The sequence below is a fragment of the Monodon monoceros genome, unplaced genomic scaffold (genome assembly GCF_005190385.1).
Source record: "Monodon monoceros isolate NGI ecotype Baffin Bay Population unplaced genomic scaffold, NGI_Narwhal_1 Super_Scaffold_11, whole genome shotgun sequence".
NCBI lineage: Eukaryota > Metazoa > Chordata > Mammalia > Artiodactyla > Monodontidae > Monodon > Monodon monoceros.
Window position 1 is genome coordinate 112,617,257 of NW_021703767.1, and position 16,987 is coordinate 112,634,243.

Here is a 16,987-nt window from a genome sequence, read left to right on the forward strand (position 1 = left end):
ATATCGTGAAGCAAGAGTTGAATAACAGCTACTGCATATCAGAACTTTTAAGGTAAAAGGCCTGTACTTGGAAAACTGTAAGACATTGAAGACAACACACACAAATGGAAAGATGTATGCTGCTCACAAATTGGAAGAATTAATATTGTTAAAATGACCAAACTACCCAAGGTAGTCTACCAAGGGCTCAATGCAATCCCTTTCAAAATACCAATGGAATTTGTCACAGAACTAGAACAAATAATTCTAAAGTTTGTATGAAAACACAAAAGACTCCAAAAAGCCAAAATAATCTTGAAAAAGAGGAGCAAAGCTGGAGGTATCACGCTCCCTGATTTCAAACTAGTAATTTGATTACTCCAGTAATCAAAACAGGATGGCACTGGCACAAAAACAGACACATAGATCAGTGCAATGGAATAGAGTGCCCATGCTTACACAATCAATTAAGCTACAACAAAGGAGGTAAGAATATACAATGGAGAAAAGACAGCCTCTTTAATCAGTGGTGTTGAGAAAACTGGGCAGCTATATGCAAAAGAATGAAACTGGACTACTTTCTCACACCATATATAAAAATAAACTCAAATGGATAAAACGCTTAAGACCAGAAAGCGTAAAACTCCTAGAAGAAAACACAGGCAGTCAGTACAGTCTTAGACACTGGTTGTAGCAATATCTTTTTGGATGTGTCTCCTTAGGCAAGGGAAACAAAAGGAAAAATAAACAAATGGAACTACAGCAAACTAAACAGCTTTTGTAGAGCAAAGGAAACCAAAAACAAAGCAAAAAGGCCACCTACTGAATGGGGGAAGAGATTTGCAAATGATACATCTGATAAAGTGTTAATGTCCAAAATGTACAAAGAACTCACAGAACTCAACATCAAAAAAGCAAACAACCCTACTGAAAAAATGGGTAGAAGACCTGAATAGACATTTTTCCAAAGACATACAGATGGCCAACAGACACATGAACAGATGCCCAATATCACGAATCATCAGGAAAATGCAAATCAAAACCATAATAAGATACCACCTCACACTGGTCAGAGCAGTTATCACCAAAAAGAAAAGAAATAAAAGGGCTAGAGCGGATGTGGAGAAAAGGGAACCTTTATGCACTGTCGGTGGGAATGTAAATTGGTGCAGCCACTATGGAAAACAGTATGGAGGTTCCTCAAAAAATTAAAAATAGAACCATCAGCAATTCTACCTGTGGGAATTTTCCCCTAAAAAATAAAAAAAAAACCACTTATTCAAAAAGATATATGCATCCCTATGTTCATTGTAGCATTATTTACAATAGTCACGACATGGAAGCAACCTAAGTGTCCATCGGTAGATGAATGGATAAAGAAGATGTGAGAGATATATACATATATATACACACACACACACACACACACACACACACACACACACATACACATATACATATACACATATACACAGAAAGACAGACAGACATATATGCCGAGAACAAACTGGTGGTTGCCAGAGGGGAGGAGGACAGGGGGATCAGTGAAACAGGTGAGGGAAAGTAAGAGGTAAAACTTTCTTTCATAAAGTACATAAATCATGGGGATGTGATGTACAACATAGAGAATAAAATCAATAACATTGCAATAACTTGGTACGCTGACAGGCGCTAACCAGGCTATCAAGGGGATCACCTTGTACTGTATAAAAGTATTGAATCACTATGTTATACGCCTGAGACTAATAATATTGTAAGTCAATTACCATTCAATTAAAATAAAGAAGAAAAAAGTCAGATCAATACAAACAAATCTTTGGATTTAACTTTGGAAGATCACTTAAGACTTCAGTGAGAGGAATGTCTGTATGGTATTAGAGTTAGAAGTCAGATCATAAGGAGTTCATTCAAATATTGAAAAGTTAGGTAAATTTAAAAAAAAGGAACTTTAAGGTCCAGGGCTACAACAAAAAATAAAATAGTAGGGCAACAGCGAGAGTGGATTAATCCAGAAACATCTCTGAGGTCATCAGTACTATTTTTTTTTTATTATTTTGTGTAATAATGTGTTCTTTTCTGTAGCTAATTTATAAATAAGGTTTGTAATACAACATTTAATCACTTTATACAAGCAGTGCTATAAAATAATTAAACATTTTGAAAAGTGGTATATGGGAAAGTAAAGCTACATTTTGTTAAAGTGGTTCTTTTGGGGGGATGTCCTGTCATAAAGTGGCAATCCACATGCCACTGGAATCTTGCAGAGAATAGGTGACCAAAAGGAAGTAGCAGCTTTTACTGTTGAAGACCACACAGTTATCAGGTCACTCCTACCCCAACACACAAACCCTCACAGCGCTGTTTACCCAAACGGAAACCCTGTGTCATTTTGGGCAGATGACCTGTTATAATTTGTATGATATTATCTTTTGATGTCACATTCTGTATTAATAAAGCCTTTTTTTTTTTCTTTTTCTCCATTGTCAAAGCACAGAGGTAGTAGCAATAGGGTTTAAGGACAGAATAGAGAAATAATAGCACATACTTTACTAACATCATCAAATAGAAACAAAGCTTAGTTTAAGGGTGCTTTCTAGAGTCTCTAGATTAATCGTTTAGGTGATGCCAATGTATCAAGATTTTCTCATTTGTAAGTGACAAAAGAAAAAAGAGAAGAAAAGAAAAGAAACCTAAAATTCAGCTTGTGCAATAAAAAAAGATTTATTGGCTAATAGACCTGAATGTCCAAAGTTGTGGGTATGGCTTCCATTAATGGGCTGATGCAGGGCTGCAGGTGATGTAACCAGGGCTGGGTTTGTACTATTTTCCAGTCACCTTCCATGGTGTTAGTTTTAACTCATAAAAGGAAGCTGTCAGCTCTCCTTTTGTGGTAGAGCAAAATAGAAAGGGATAAAATATACAGCAGTCTATGCTATACCAGATAATGAGGTAGCACCAAAAACACACTACGCTAATAAACTAAACTTGCCTTTCTACCTGCCAAACCAGATTCCTCTCCTCAGACTGCCCTTCCCAGGACTGAGACCACAGTCTGCTCCCTGCCAGCCCGATGTCTCAGCGATTTCACCTCTGCAGTCGTTCCCAACTACCCATCTCTTCCCGGCCAATTTCAGATCCTCCTTGCCTCTCACCTAAAAAGGCTGCAAGCGCCTCCAAACTGACTTCTTGTCTTCCGCTTTCTCCCCCAACCCAACACATCCCAAAGCCCGCAGATTCACCTGGTACTGCTGAGCTGACCGCTCCTCTCTTCACATAACCTTCCTGAGCTCTCCACTGCATACTAACTAAAGCATCCAAGATGGACCAGGTGGCACCAAGATTTAGTCTCAGCCTCTTCCTCACACAGGTCCTGCACACATACTCCACGCACCCAGATTGAGTGAGGGTCCCCAAACACCCTCCCTACAGCCCAATCATGTGCATCTTCCCCAAAACCTGCCGCCACTCCCTCACTTCTCAGAAGCAGCTCTTTGCCCACCTTGGTCAGAGGACTGCACTTCCTGGATCCCCACAGGCTCTAACAGCCCAGAGTCTATCTGCATCATCGCAGGTCCTGTGTCCTCCTTGTCACCCTTTCTATACTGTGACCTTCTAAAAGCAACAAACACCTTCTCTAGGATGGGAGTTAAGGAGGCAGCCTGCAGTCAAGAAATAATTATGGTTAGAATTTCTTTTAACCACTTGATCAAAAAACAAAGACTCACATGGCAAGGGCAAGGGAGAACTGCTCCAAAAGTCTTCTCCTGGAAAGTAACAACAGAGTTCATAAAATGTGTCCTGCGCTTTGAAAACATGTTACTCAAATTTCATAAGAAATAGACCATAGCACTCAAGTGGGGGGGGGCGGGGGAGAAAGAACTTCAGTGACTAAAAAGAAACAAGATATCCTTTAAGAGTTCCTTTTAAGGGACTTCCCCACTATTAATTATTTTATAACCATGGATCAAATAGCACAGTCACACCTCACAACTGAAAGGTGAGATGCATTGTATGTTGACTTGATAACACTGTACAGTCAATAAAAAGGCGGAAAACCGAAAGGACCGGCCAAGGGAACGACAGGATAGACTCGGCCAGCCCTACAACCGAGTTCCCATTCCGAGAATGTACAAAACACATCGGCCTTCAACATATTTCCAAATTTTTACATGATGTTTCATTAAAAAGGGAAAACTAGGGCTTCCCTGGTGGCTCAGTGGTTGAGAGTCCGCCTGCCGATGCAGGGGACACGGGTTCGTGCCCCGGTCCGGGAAGATCCCACATGACGCGGAGCGGCTGGGCCCGTGAGCCATGGCCGCTGAGCCTGCGCGTCCGGAGCCTGTGCTCCGCAACGGGAGAGGCCACAACAGTGAGAGGCCCGCGTACCAGAAAAAAAAAAAAAAAAAGGGAAAACTGAAGCAGAATTCAAATAATGCAGAAACCTCCACCTCTTGAAAGCTCTGCATCTACAGCTCACTTTAAAACTACTCTGTCTAATCATGTCCATCACTGTCAGATTTGAAGCTACCAATCTCAGAGTCAGGAAAGAATGTCTTTGGACTAACTCAGGTGGGAAAGGGGATTATGTGCCTTGAAAAACTTTCAAAACAGGAACCTAAAGCACAATGGCTCCAGAGAGAAGGCTGACTCGGAGCCACAGAAGCTGCTGGAGAAATGTTCTGATCAGCATTCATTAACCAAAGAACAGCCCCCTGCCCAAAGATCATAAAAAAACACTTCAGGATGCAAACTATTTTGAGCTGTGAACATCCCAAGTTGCAAACTCCGTAAGAAAAGTGGGCACAGTGGTGACTGTTCCACTGCCCAGTGGCACTCAAGTTCAAGTTCAAACAGCTGTAAACACTAAATATATGTTGGGGTGGGGGAGGGGGTGGTGGTGGTGACGAACTGACCTGGTGTCCTCCTTTATAACCCCAGTCTCCAACCAACACTTTCATTTGAAGAAGCATAATTAAGTGTTGGGACACTGGGGTCTAACAGTGCTGCTTTGGGCAAGGCCTCAGTTTCCCCCATGCCTTAGTTTCCCCATCTGTAAAGAGAGGAATCTCCTCCATTTCATGGATTTCTTTAAAGAAAATAAATTCTCAGACCTGTGTTCCTGGCCGTGGCAGCGGCTACCTACCCCAACATTCATTTTCTCCTTCCTCATTAGTTCCGAAGGCTACCATGGTACGTTTTGAAAACAAATTTTAGGAATGTTACACATTTGGGACTTCCCTGGCGGTCCAGTGGTTAAGACTCCGCGCTTCCACTGCAGGGGGCACGGGTTCGATCCCTGGTCGGGCAATTAAGATCCCGTGTGCCGCTAGGCGCAGCCAAAGAAAAAAAAGAATGTTACACATTAAAACTGATACTTCTATTGAAATACCGTTGTTTGGTATTTGTGTTCAATAAGAACAAAAGCATGATTTGTGTGGATAAGGGACTGAGGACAAAAAGATTCTCTTTCTCAATTCATGGGGCAATTCAGCTTCAATTTTTAAATATACAAAATACCCATTGAAGTAAATAGTATGTCATTTCTTAAATAAGTATTGCCAGGACGAAGGTAAGGGAAACACAACTTCCCCTCACTTCCGACTTGGGTTTCTGAAATACTGGGTTAGTGATGATGCGCAATTTCCTAGAACGCTAAGGAAATATCCGCTGAAAAACATCTGTCCTTATTAATGAAACAGAAAGAAGTGACCTATGGAAATTCAAATGGAACTCATGTTAAAGACAACAACAACAACAGGGACGGTAGCCAAGCATGTTTCTACTGTGAATAAACCTCTGCAAAATGCAAGGTGCCTCAAGCTCATTCTCAAAAGGAGGAACGTGGTTTAGTTTCACTATTAAAAGATTGGTTTCTCACTATTCCAAAAAGGAAATGGAACATCATGAACTAGGAGACTTTAGCTCTTTTATATTTGGCAATCCAGACACAAAAAACTGCCTATAGTAGATTTTTAAGAACAGTTGAATGTATCTGATTCTATCTATACCCCAAAGTGAAGGGGGAAGTACACATATAAATATGCCTATCTAAAAAAGAAAAAAGAAACTTGACCAAAAACCTTTGATTCCAGTGTCCCTTCATATCAGTTTAAAACCAGTCACCACTCAGCTGGCAGCTAAACTGCACCTCACCGAATTCTTCCCATCTCACCCTCTCCATCCCCCTGTGAGTGTAAACTGTGGTCGTAACTGCTCACTTCACTTGACTGTCTGCAAGCATGTCTTTTCTGAAGTGGACAGAAGTGAGTTCTATCCAATGTGACGCACACAAATCTTAAAAGACAGAGCGTTTCCCAGCACTATTACGATGAAAGTTAACATTGGTTCCTAACGAAAACCAAATACAAAGTTTGAGAAAGATTTGGGTTTCTTCCTCCAATTTTTGAGTGAATACATGTAAAGTTATTCTTTTGCAAAATACAGTAATAACAATAACTACCTGAATTCGAAAGAACATCGGAGTATCAGAAACAAATGGACACTGTCATCGTAAGCGTCTTGACACATTATTGTTTTCAAAAGTTCCTTAGATCCTCCTTAAATTCCCTCCAGCTTGACAGTCCTCATTCAGTCTTTTGAGAGATTTTTCCTTAGCAAAGTGAATACCAAAAGGGAGGCATTTTAGATTCTAGAGAGGTTTCTTCTGACTTTTTTCTTTATTATTTGGAAAACTAAGAATTATTGAGAGAAAAAGAGATGAAACCAAAGTACCCTCCAAGACAATGAAGCAATAGAAAAACCCAGATCCTAAGTGATCAGGCAATGGCTTTGCACTTAACAAATCACCTTTGGACCGGCACACTCACTCCCCCACAGGAAGAATGAACATTTACCCAAACAATTTAAATGTACACTGGAGCTTCCCTTTTCATAGAATCTATTAATTACTAAACACCTGTCTCAATTCATTATGCCGTTGGCGCCAAATTGACAAATGCGCACCCCAGGTTTACTCTCATAACTGAGAAAAACAGATCCAATATCTTTTTGAATAAAAAGATTACAAACTATAAAACAGTATGCACAACATAATAACATTTTTAAGTGGGTATACACGTAGAAAAATTTTAAAACGTATGTACCAAAAACGTTAACAATGATTATCTCTCTACATAATGATTTTCCTCTTCTCTTTCCAGATTTAACAACATAAACTTGACCATATCGTTTTTGTTTGTTAATAGACGTCTCAGCAGGATCCAAACTGCAACCATTTTTTAAATTATAACTCTGAAAGACTGATGAGTATCAGTATGTATACTAAAGAAATTTTGCTTAAACACCTAATATCTTTAACTCACAACACCATTCAAGGCACAAAAGATTGACATTCTTTAAAATCATTATGACGAAATACACATCTGGGGTGTTTTCAAAACAAAAAATCACACCTAGGTATTACAACAGACGAATAAAAGTCTTCCCTCTAAAAGAAGAGACGAATCTGAATTGCTTAAGAAAGCTTACACCAAATTGAAAAGGACTTGAAGAGGCTTCCATACAGTTAAGCTATGTGCAAACCACAGTTTCATCTACGTCAATATGCAGCATTTTAAAACCACATAAAAAGGAAAGGAAATTGTTAGCGCAGCCGGCAGTCCTGCAATGAGGCTGTTACCGCTGTAGCTAGCCAAACAGCTCACGCTTCTCTGCAGACTGGGAGCAAGGCGCACTGAGGCTCAGAGAATATACCCCCAGGTATGTCTTTTTAAATACTTAATATATCCAAATGTCTCTCCATGGAAGGGAAATCTATGATTTTCAGCGCTTAAACCATGTAAGTTGAAAATGCCAGCATGTAATAAGGTTGCTGTGCAAGAAGGCACCAATTATTAAACTCCAAATGGATTCTCACCGTGAACTACGCTGTAATTTTCTTCTTCCTGATGACCTCATCCATCCCTTTCAGAAAGACAGCTTAATTCAGACGAGACTGAATACTGCTTACTTAGAGGTAAGCTTAACTATTCAGTAACTCGATTTTATAACTGGATGGATAAAGGCCATTGTTGTAGGTCTTCACGACAGGGCACAACAGGTCTCTACAAACATTATGATAGGTAATTTCAAGAAAATTCCATTGTGACTTCCGTAAAAAAATATCTAATGAGTTTCTAAGCAATGGGCACTCTCAAACAAAGGAGACACTTGAAATCTTTTCTTGATTTTGCTGGAATACATCTGGGTACCTCAGATGTCCACAGGCTAATAACTGGTTGAAAAAATACTCATGAAGCACTTAGTTTTCAAATTCATGGTAGAAAACACAGAATGTTATTATAGTACAATTTAACCTCTCCTTGATAAGACCAAAATGTTTAAATAAAGAGATTTGTGTTTCATTGAAATCTAGACTGAGGTTCAAGAAAAGCGACGGCGAGGCACTGCCTCTCAAGCATTATTGAATGAACAGTTACACTGTAATTATTTTTAAATAAATTACCCATGAGTGGTATATATGGTCAGTTCCAGTTACATAGTATATTAATTGATCAAAACAAATTATTTTCTAATCCTTCTCTTTACCACATATTCATCTATAAAATGAGACTTTATAATTGTATGAGCAAAAGGGGCACTCAGAGAAACACATAATATGTTAGTTCTCTTATAATGTAGCATTTGCAATACAACAGCATAGGCCAAAATCCTAGCACTTTGTAAAGGAACAGTGAGCAAAGGTGGGAGATGAGGGTCCATCTACACCAACACTAGCTTCTGACCCAGAGAACAAAAAAGACGTTTAGAACGCCCAGGTACTAAATAAATGGTTACTATTAAAAGTCAAGTCATAAGGAATTCAGTAAAGGCAGAGAGTCTAGGGAATGATCAACAAGGTCGGATCCTAGCCTGCTCTAACGAGCCGGGAAACCTTGACCAACACCCAAGTGCTAGACCTCAGTCTCCTCAAATCTGGGGATTGGACCAGATGCTATTAATAAAGGTTCCCTCCATCCTTAGAATCCTACGATCCCCAAATTGTATCACAACGAAAAGTACAAAGGAAGGAAGGAAGGAAGAGCTCCCAGAACCGTAGAGATCCCACCAACCTAAAGTAGAGAGTTGGGAGGAAGAGAGTGTGGATGATACGGAGGGACTAGGTCACAGGAATTTTGAAAGTAAAGGAGGTTTAGGCTTAAAAGATAGAAGCTAGGTTTGGTTTTTAAATACATGTACTGTAAAATGAAACATCAAAACACATGGAGCCTAAACATCTTTTAGTAGTATTTAGGAAAAAGAATGAATACTTTATTTCTGCTCTTTTACATGAAAATTGCTTAGACTATAGTTCCTCCCAATAGTAAGCACTTAGTAAAGGTTTGCTACTATAATAATAATAACAAGGAAGACAAATATCATATGATATTGCTTCTGTGTGGAATCTAAAAAAAAAAAAAGGTACAAATGAAACCTATTTACAAAACAGAAATAGAGTCACAGATGTAGAAAACAAACTTATGGTTACCAAGGGGGAAGGGAAGAGATAGATTTGGAGATTGGGATTGACATACACACACTACCATATATAAAATAGATAACTAATAAGGACCTACTGTATAGCACAGGGCACTCTACTCAGTGCTCTGTAATGACCTATATGGGAAGAGAATTTTAAAATTGTTACTCCAAACAATAATAATAATCAACATCATTATTACTGTTGTTATTATTGAGAGAAAGTTTCGAAGTGATTTTGAACATGGCTTCTGAGATCAGACTGTCTGGGTGGGACTCCTGGCTCTATAACTTACCAGCTATATAACCCTGAGTGTTAGCCTTGTGGTGCCTCAGTTTTCTCATCTGTGAGACAGGGATAATAACATCTACGTGATAGAAATAATGAAAGGTTAAATAAGTACGTGTAAAGTACTTGGCATGGTGCCAGACACAAAGTACGTGCTTGATTACTTTCATTGAGTTTAGTACAGAATGACAATATTCATGGACCCTCAAGTCCTATCTCAGGTACGGAAAGGCGAAGGACGTATACCCTTTAAATGTCACTTTAACGTAGAAAGTTTTATGTACATCTGCCTTATCCATCCACTTGCATACTGTTTCACCCCAAGAGGTACATAATGGATCATTAAATAATTAGGAGAATTAAGATTCAGAAAGGCTTCTGAAGTTCTTGTTTGTTTTTTAAAAGGACGTTTCAGAGAATGGGCTTGTTTGGCCTTCATAGCCACTATACTTACTATTTGCTATTTTTACAAGCCACATATCAATTTTTTCTTGCCAGAACACAAAAGCGATCTTCTGATTATTAAAACAAAGGACGAAAGGTGTTTAAGATGCATGAGGAGGGTGTTTATCAGGAAGTAGCACCAGGAAGAATACCTGTGGCCCAAAGAGCATGAGTTTGACTAGACCAGGTCAAAGGGAATAAATGATACCCAGTTTGTTTTAACTTGCGCTATAAATCACCCAATGTTCCAGATTTGAAGGGAACGTGACAAGATTTTGTCACCATCAGTGATGATCACAACGGTTCTAAGGGCAGGTCTTAAACTTCTAGCCCTGAGTGCTGCAAAACCCACAATGAAAGAAGAAGAAGAAGAAGAAGAAAAAAAAAACCTCAAATGTTAAAGTTAGATGTCTTCAAACATCTGTATATATAACTGAGCTTCTCTTTGAGAACAGTGTAACCAATGATCATACACCCTTGCCCTAGAAGCCTTTAAAATACGTTCTTAGTCAAACTTCTCACCAACACTGACATGGAAACATGGAAACATCTATACACGCACTGTTCAAGAGAAATATAAAGCAAACCACAAAGGTACTTTAAAATTACCTCACAGCTACACTTAAAAAAGCAAAAAGAAACAGGCTAAATTAATTTTAATAATATATTTAACCTAATATATCAAAAATATCATTTCAAGATGTGCTCAATATAAAAATTAAAGACATATTTTACTAATTGTTGTACTATTTGCATAAAATAGTACAATTTTACTACTTGCACTATTCTTTATAATATCTTACACTAAATCTTTAAAACCCAGTGGGTACTTTGCACTTACAGCACACATCAATTTGTACTGGTCACATTTCAAGGGCTTAATGGTCACAGGTGGCTGCAGCCTACCAAACTGGATAGCACAGGTCTGTACCATCATAAATCTAGCGCAACAAGGCAAGACCAGAGTCTAATCCTACAACTTTTTCTGCCAAAAAAAGAAAAACGAAATGAAATTCTCATTGTGAAAATGTTCTAGTGGGTTACACAATAAAAGGCCTACCTTTTAGATACAATCTTTCAGATTTTAGTACAATTTTCTGTCCTTCCTCACCTCCCCTAGGTTCCAGCCTAGGTTCCGCTAGCATGAAGAGCTCTGTCAATCTATGAGAACAGAAAGCCAGGAAGCCTCATTGAGAGGCTCTTCAGGCTCAGCCACAACCAAACCTTTTTTGTTTCCTCTCTCTATTTCTCAGAATTTCAGTTCACTTATCTCCTCTGCAAACTAACTTCCAACCCAACTGATAACAAAAGAGCTATCAGAATGCAAAAGTGTGAAGTCAAAAATATCTTTTCTAGAAGCAACCTAGGCGGGATTTCCCCAAATCATAAAATCAGACCATGGAAAACCCAGGCTTCCTCATAATCTAAGATGGTCCCACCAGTCCACACAATCTAGTAAGTTCACCAATACAATTCTAAGAGGCAGAGAGACTGTGACCGTGGTTTTGTGAATGCAATTGTGCTTGAAGAAAATAATATCCAATTTGAATTGTTAACCTCCCTTCTCTCCCCTTTCTTTTCTATTTTAACAGATACTTTGGATTTTTTTTTTTTTTTATGGTGGGGGGACAGCGTCATCTTGAGGGAAAGTAAGGATGACCAACAGTTCTACCTTCTGCCCAGTTTACAGAGACCTGGAGCCGTTCACATATTTTTTTTATTTAGTTTTCCTTGTTGGAATTATTGGAAGTTGTTTTGCAGCCTGGGCTTTCATACAGAAAAACACAAATCACAGGTGTGTAAGCATATACTTAATTAATTTGCTTACAGCCGACTTCCTGCTTACTCTGGCATTACCAGTAAAAATCACTGTCGACTTGGGCGTGGCCCCCTGGAAGCTGAGGATATTCCACTGCCAAGTAACAGCCTGCCTCATCTACATTAATATGTACTTATCAATTATCTTCCTAGCATTTGTTAGCATTGATCGCTGTCTTCAGTTGACATACAGCTGCAAGATTTATCGAATACAAGAACCTGGATTTGCCAAAATGATATCGACTGTTGTATGGTTAATGGTCCTTCTTATAATGGTGCCAAACATGGTAATTCCCATCAAAGACATGAAGGAAAAGCCCAACGTGGGTTGCGTGGAATTCAAAAAGGAGTTTGGAAGAAACTGGCATTTGCTGACAAATTTCATATGCATAGCAATATTCTTCAATTTCTCAGCCATCATCTTAATATCTAACTGCCTTGTCATTCGACAACTCTACAGAAACAAAGATAATGAAAATTATCCAAACGTGAAAAGAGCTCTCATCAATATACTTTTGGTGACTACAGGCTACATCATATGTTTTGTTCCTTATCACATTGTCCGAATCCCATACACCCTCAGCCAGACAGAGGTCATATCTGACTGCTCCACCAGGATTTCACTTTTCAAAGCCAAGGAGGCCACACTGCTGCTGGCTGTGTCCAACCTGTGTTTTGATCCGATCCTGTACTATCACCTCTCAAAAGCTTTCCGCTTAAAGGTCACGGAGACGTTTGCTTCACGTAAGGAGACCAAGGCTCAGAAAGAAAAATCAAGTGGTGAAAACAATGCATAAAATATGGGATTTTCTCACGCTATCTCTTCCTGCCTTACTGGACAATTGAGTGTACAAAACTGCTGGGAAGGAGGGGAAGAAAGAGCCTCCATAAGTAAAAACACAGGCAGCTAGCAAATGTGGCTTGGTTCACTGAGAAACCCTGTTTCTAAATGCAAGCCAAGCAGTACTCTCGTGGTTGTCGATGCTCCTTAACCCAAACGTTTGTACAAAAAACTAAAACGTCTTGTTGCACCGACATAAACCCTGCAATATCCTTGAAATCTAAATGACCTCTATGACACAGACTGAAGTATTCATGCGGTATTCATTTAAAGGCCTGGAACTGACTTCCTGATAGAAATATGCAAAATAATCTCCATGTCAGTTTCCAGAAAGCCCTTCAGCAATAGATTTAAAGTCCTTTAAATCGGTTAAAAAAAAAAAAAAAAAAAAAAAAGCCAGCTTATTTGTTAAGTGAAACCACCTGGGCTGTGCCTGATTTTGTTTTAATCCATCACTTCAAAAATGGTAACCTTTTAGCTCACTACTCCAATTTTTAATAGCTAATTGTTTCCTACCACAATAGCTTGAAATTCTCTTAAGCTTTTTTTTTAAGCTTAATTTAAAAAGGCTTGGAAATACATGGATAGTTTTTAATGAACTATATATCCTTATATTCTACCTGTAGGCTATAAATAAAGATTTTCTACTGTCAGTAATGACAAATCCAGTGATTCCTTAGTATTATTTTGTAGCAATATGAAATAGACCCCATAACATTTTCAAGGGGGGTTGTTAAATTATACTAACTGCTAAAACTACTGTTTTGGAACTCACATCAAAGGTATGGAAAAATAGCACCAGTCACATGGTCTTCAGACAGACAGGCCGACACCACATAGCAAGGCCTTGTTAGAAATGCAGCACGTGCTGGGCTGATGGGTGCCAGCCAGGTCCTGAAGATGAGTCTGACCCCATGTAGGGCCGGCAGTTTAAAGAATGGGTGACTCTACTCTCAGGGTCACAACCCGTTGATCAAATTCTCTCAAATGCCAGTAATGCAGCATGGATTCAATAGTTGGTAATAAATAAAATACTTATTTAGGGAAAAGAAGGCTGAGAAGTTTAGACAAGCATACCTAAGGCTTTGTATCTTTTTTTTTGTTTCAGTTACAAAAGTCGACATTAAAACAATTGGTAATGCATTTGCGTTAGCTGCAATGATTAAGAAACGGTATTCCTCAAACAAAAACAAACACAGAGAACAGAGTGGTGGTTACCAGAGGGGAAGGACTGGGGAGGAGGATGAAACGGGTAAAGGGGATCAACTGTACGGTGACAGAGGGAAACTAAATTTTGGGGGGTGAGCACTCTGTAAGGCAGGGATCCCCAACCCGCAGGCTGAGAGGACTGTTACTGGTCCGCAGCCTGTCGGGAACCGCACAGCAGGAGGTGAGGGGCGGGCAGGCGAGAGAAGCTTCATCCGCCGCTCCCCAGCGCTCCCGTTACCGCCTGAGCAATTCCCCCACCCCATCCGTGGCAAAACTGTCTTCCGTGAAACCGGTCCCCGGTGCCAGAAAGGTTGGGGACCGCGGCTGTAGTGGATATAGAAGTAGACATATAACGTTGTACACGTGAAACATAGAATGTTATCAATCCACATTACCTCAATAAAAATAAATGATCTCAAAGGATGGGGAAAGAAAAAAAAGAAAAAGAAAGAAAGAAATGGTGTTCCTGGAAGCTAACAAAACAAGTTTGATTCCAGACTCATTTTTTAGCTCTGCACTGAGAACTATTTTCTGAAGCTTGAACCCTAAAGACGACTCCTATCCACAATTTTACAATACATTCTCTGAGTTTGAAGAGAACAATAAAGGAGAAAATGCACTAAAAAGTGCCTCTTACACCTATAACAGGGTAGATACTGGACAAACTCCAGCTAGCTAGTGCTAATGATAGGAACCCCAGTCGGCATCACGTATCTAACACAGACAGGGTCTAAGTGACTCACCTGTGGTACAGGCTGGGAGAATGCCTAGACACCAGAACCTGTGCTTGTTGGCAATCTAAGAACATGTTTTTACTGAAGAGCAGATCAAGACATTCATATACGACCATATATGAAACTAGTTTACTTTCCTGAATCTTTTGGTCAAGTCCCCTTTTAGTCTTCTCTCCTTGGCCTTCACTCACTAGAGCCACATTTGAGAGACAAAGGAGAGGAAAAAAAAAACTTTTTGTTTTTTTAATCATATTCTTATATTCTCCTCACATGCATGATTGGCTAGTCGAGTTTTCCCTTTTATTAAGGAAGAGAACCAGACTCACTACAGCATTCCTAACGTCACTGTTCTATTAATATATACTTTTATTTCCCCGTTTTTGATGGCTTATTCTAAATTTCCCGCCCAGGAAAGGAGCTTCTGGACAATTGGTGAGAGAAGGCTGTTAAAAAATTGTACCCTACAACATCAATTTTCTAGCAGTTCTTTTATGATTGCACATTACAGTTGAATTATGTCATAACTCATCGTGAGGCTTATAGTCACATCATTCATGCTCTTTCCTCTAAGGAAGGGGACGGTCTTGAGAACGCTAAGTGCTGGGAACCACTGTGTCACCAAAGGTCACGCGAACAACAGAGGAAAGAAGCCCATGCTTGGGCAGCCCCCTGCTCTCACACCCACACACGGGCGAGGGAGACGTCCAAAGCGCTGCTCACCCAAGAGAAGAGCACAGAACCCTCAACCAATGTGAACCATTTTCAACTTTTTGCCATATTTCCTTTCCTTCATTTCCCCTGTCCATTTTTTTAATAAACTTTTTAATTTGGAATAATTTAAAATTTACAGAAAAGGTATAAAGATAGTATAGAGAGTTCCCACATACTCTTCATCTAGTTTGCCCTAAAGCTAATGCCTTACATACCACGATACATTTGTCAAAAGTAGGAAATTAACGCCTGTGCATTATTATTAACTCCAGACTGCAGCATGGAGTCTTTTTGACTCTATTTTAGAACAAATCACAGACATCATGATAGTTCAGCCATGAATTCTTCAGGATACATCTCTAAAATATCAGGCTACTCTTTTTCGCTGCCCTAAATAAACAGTGAAGTTATTCCATTATGTGGGAAATGAGTGATGCCTACAGGTAGCAGCTGAAAAATATTGATATATTCAGCCAGTGATAAACAAGAAAAAATTGTAGCTACTTTTGATATAGCCCCGGGCATAGAAAAATTAACAAGGGGTTCTCAATTGTAACAAGAAAAAAATATATGGGTGTAGTGATTTTGAGAGTCATTTCGGAGAGTGTTCAAAAATAACCAAAAAATTTAAGAAAATATTTAGCCTAGAGATCAAAACTCCTCAAAGATATCCAGTAAATAACATAATATGTACCTCACAATTACATTTTTTGTTAAAATAATAATAATAATAGTCTTCAATGAAAAAAAAAAAGACTCACTGAAATTACACTTAAAATAAAATTCCAGGGAAAAAGATAGTGAACCTAAGAATTTTTTAAAAAAATTTACAAATTTTGGCCCCATTTTCACTACAAATATCAAAAAAACTAATCTTGTTTCCCTTCAGAATAAAGCATATCACTTGTTATGACTCAAAACACTAAACTTCCTGGCAACTATTTTCCATATGCTATCCAGTTCTTAAGAGTCAACAGGTCAAAATCCAAGTCCATCTCATACACAGCCTCTTCTATGAAGCCATTACCGATTTCTCAACCAGATGCTCTCCCCCTTTCCAATATTTATTCTTTGAGAGTGGAAGAGACGCAGGAATGTCAAACGGTTCTCCTTCCAGTGGACACTTGGGTTTTTACTTAATTACCGCACTTACTTTGGTGCTTGTCATTTTGTAGACATTTGTCTCCCTCCTATCTTATTCATCTTTCCTGTGCCCAAAAATTCTTACTCATCTGTATAATACCAAAAGTACCTACCACAACACAGTGCACATAGAGGCTACTCAGTAAATGAGTTTCAAATTGAAGTAGGAAAACACATTCAGACATCATTTGCAGTGACTCAGATGCTCTTGATAAAAGGACATTGACATAGAAAATTCTGTTAAATCTAGCCAGCCAGTAGTAGTATCACACCACTAACTTGGACTACATGAGCACATAAGCTACATGACGAGAATCAATAACAAAAGAAGTAGTGAAGGCA

The 16,987-nt window shown here is 39.1% G+C and overlaps 2 protein-coding genes across 2 annotated transcripts in view; one reads left to right on the plus strand and one right to left on the minus strand.

Annotated features, from left to right (window-relative positions):
- MED12L (mediator complex subunit 12L) overlaps positions 1 to 16,987 on the minus strand; it is a 326,539-nt gene that overhangs the window by 207,876 nt on the left and 101,676 nt on the right. The gene's annotated exons all lie outside the window — the stretch shown is intronic.
- Positions 11,022 to 13,243, plus strand: GPR171 (G protein-coupled receptor 171). The gene has a single exon (XM_029214008.1). The coding sequence runs from the start codon at positions 11,845 to 11,847 to the stop codon at positions 12,802 to 12,804; it is 960 nt and encodes a 319-aa protein (XP_029069841.1). The 5' UTR covers positions 11,022 to 11,844; the 3' UTR covers positions 12,805 to 13,243.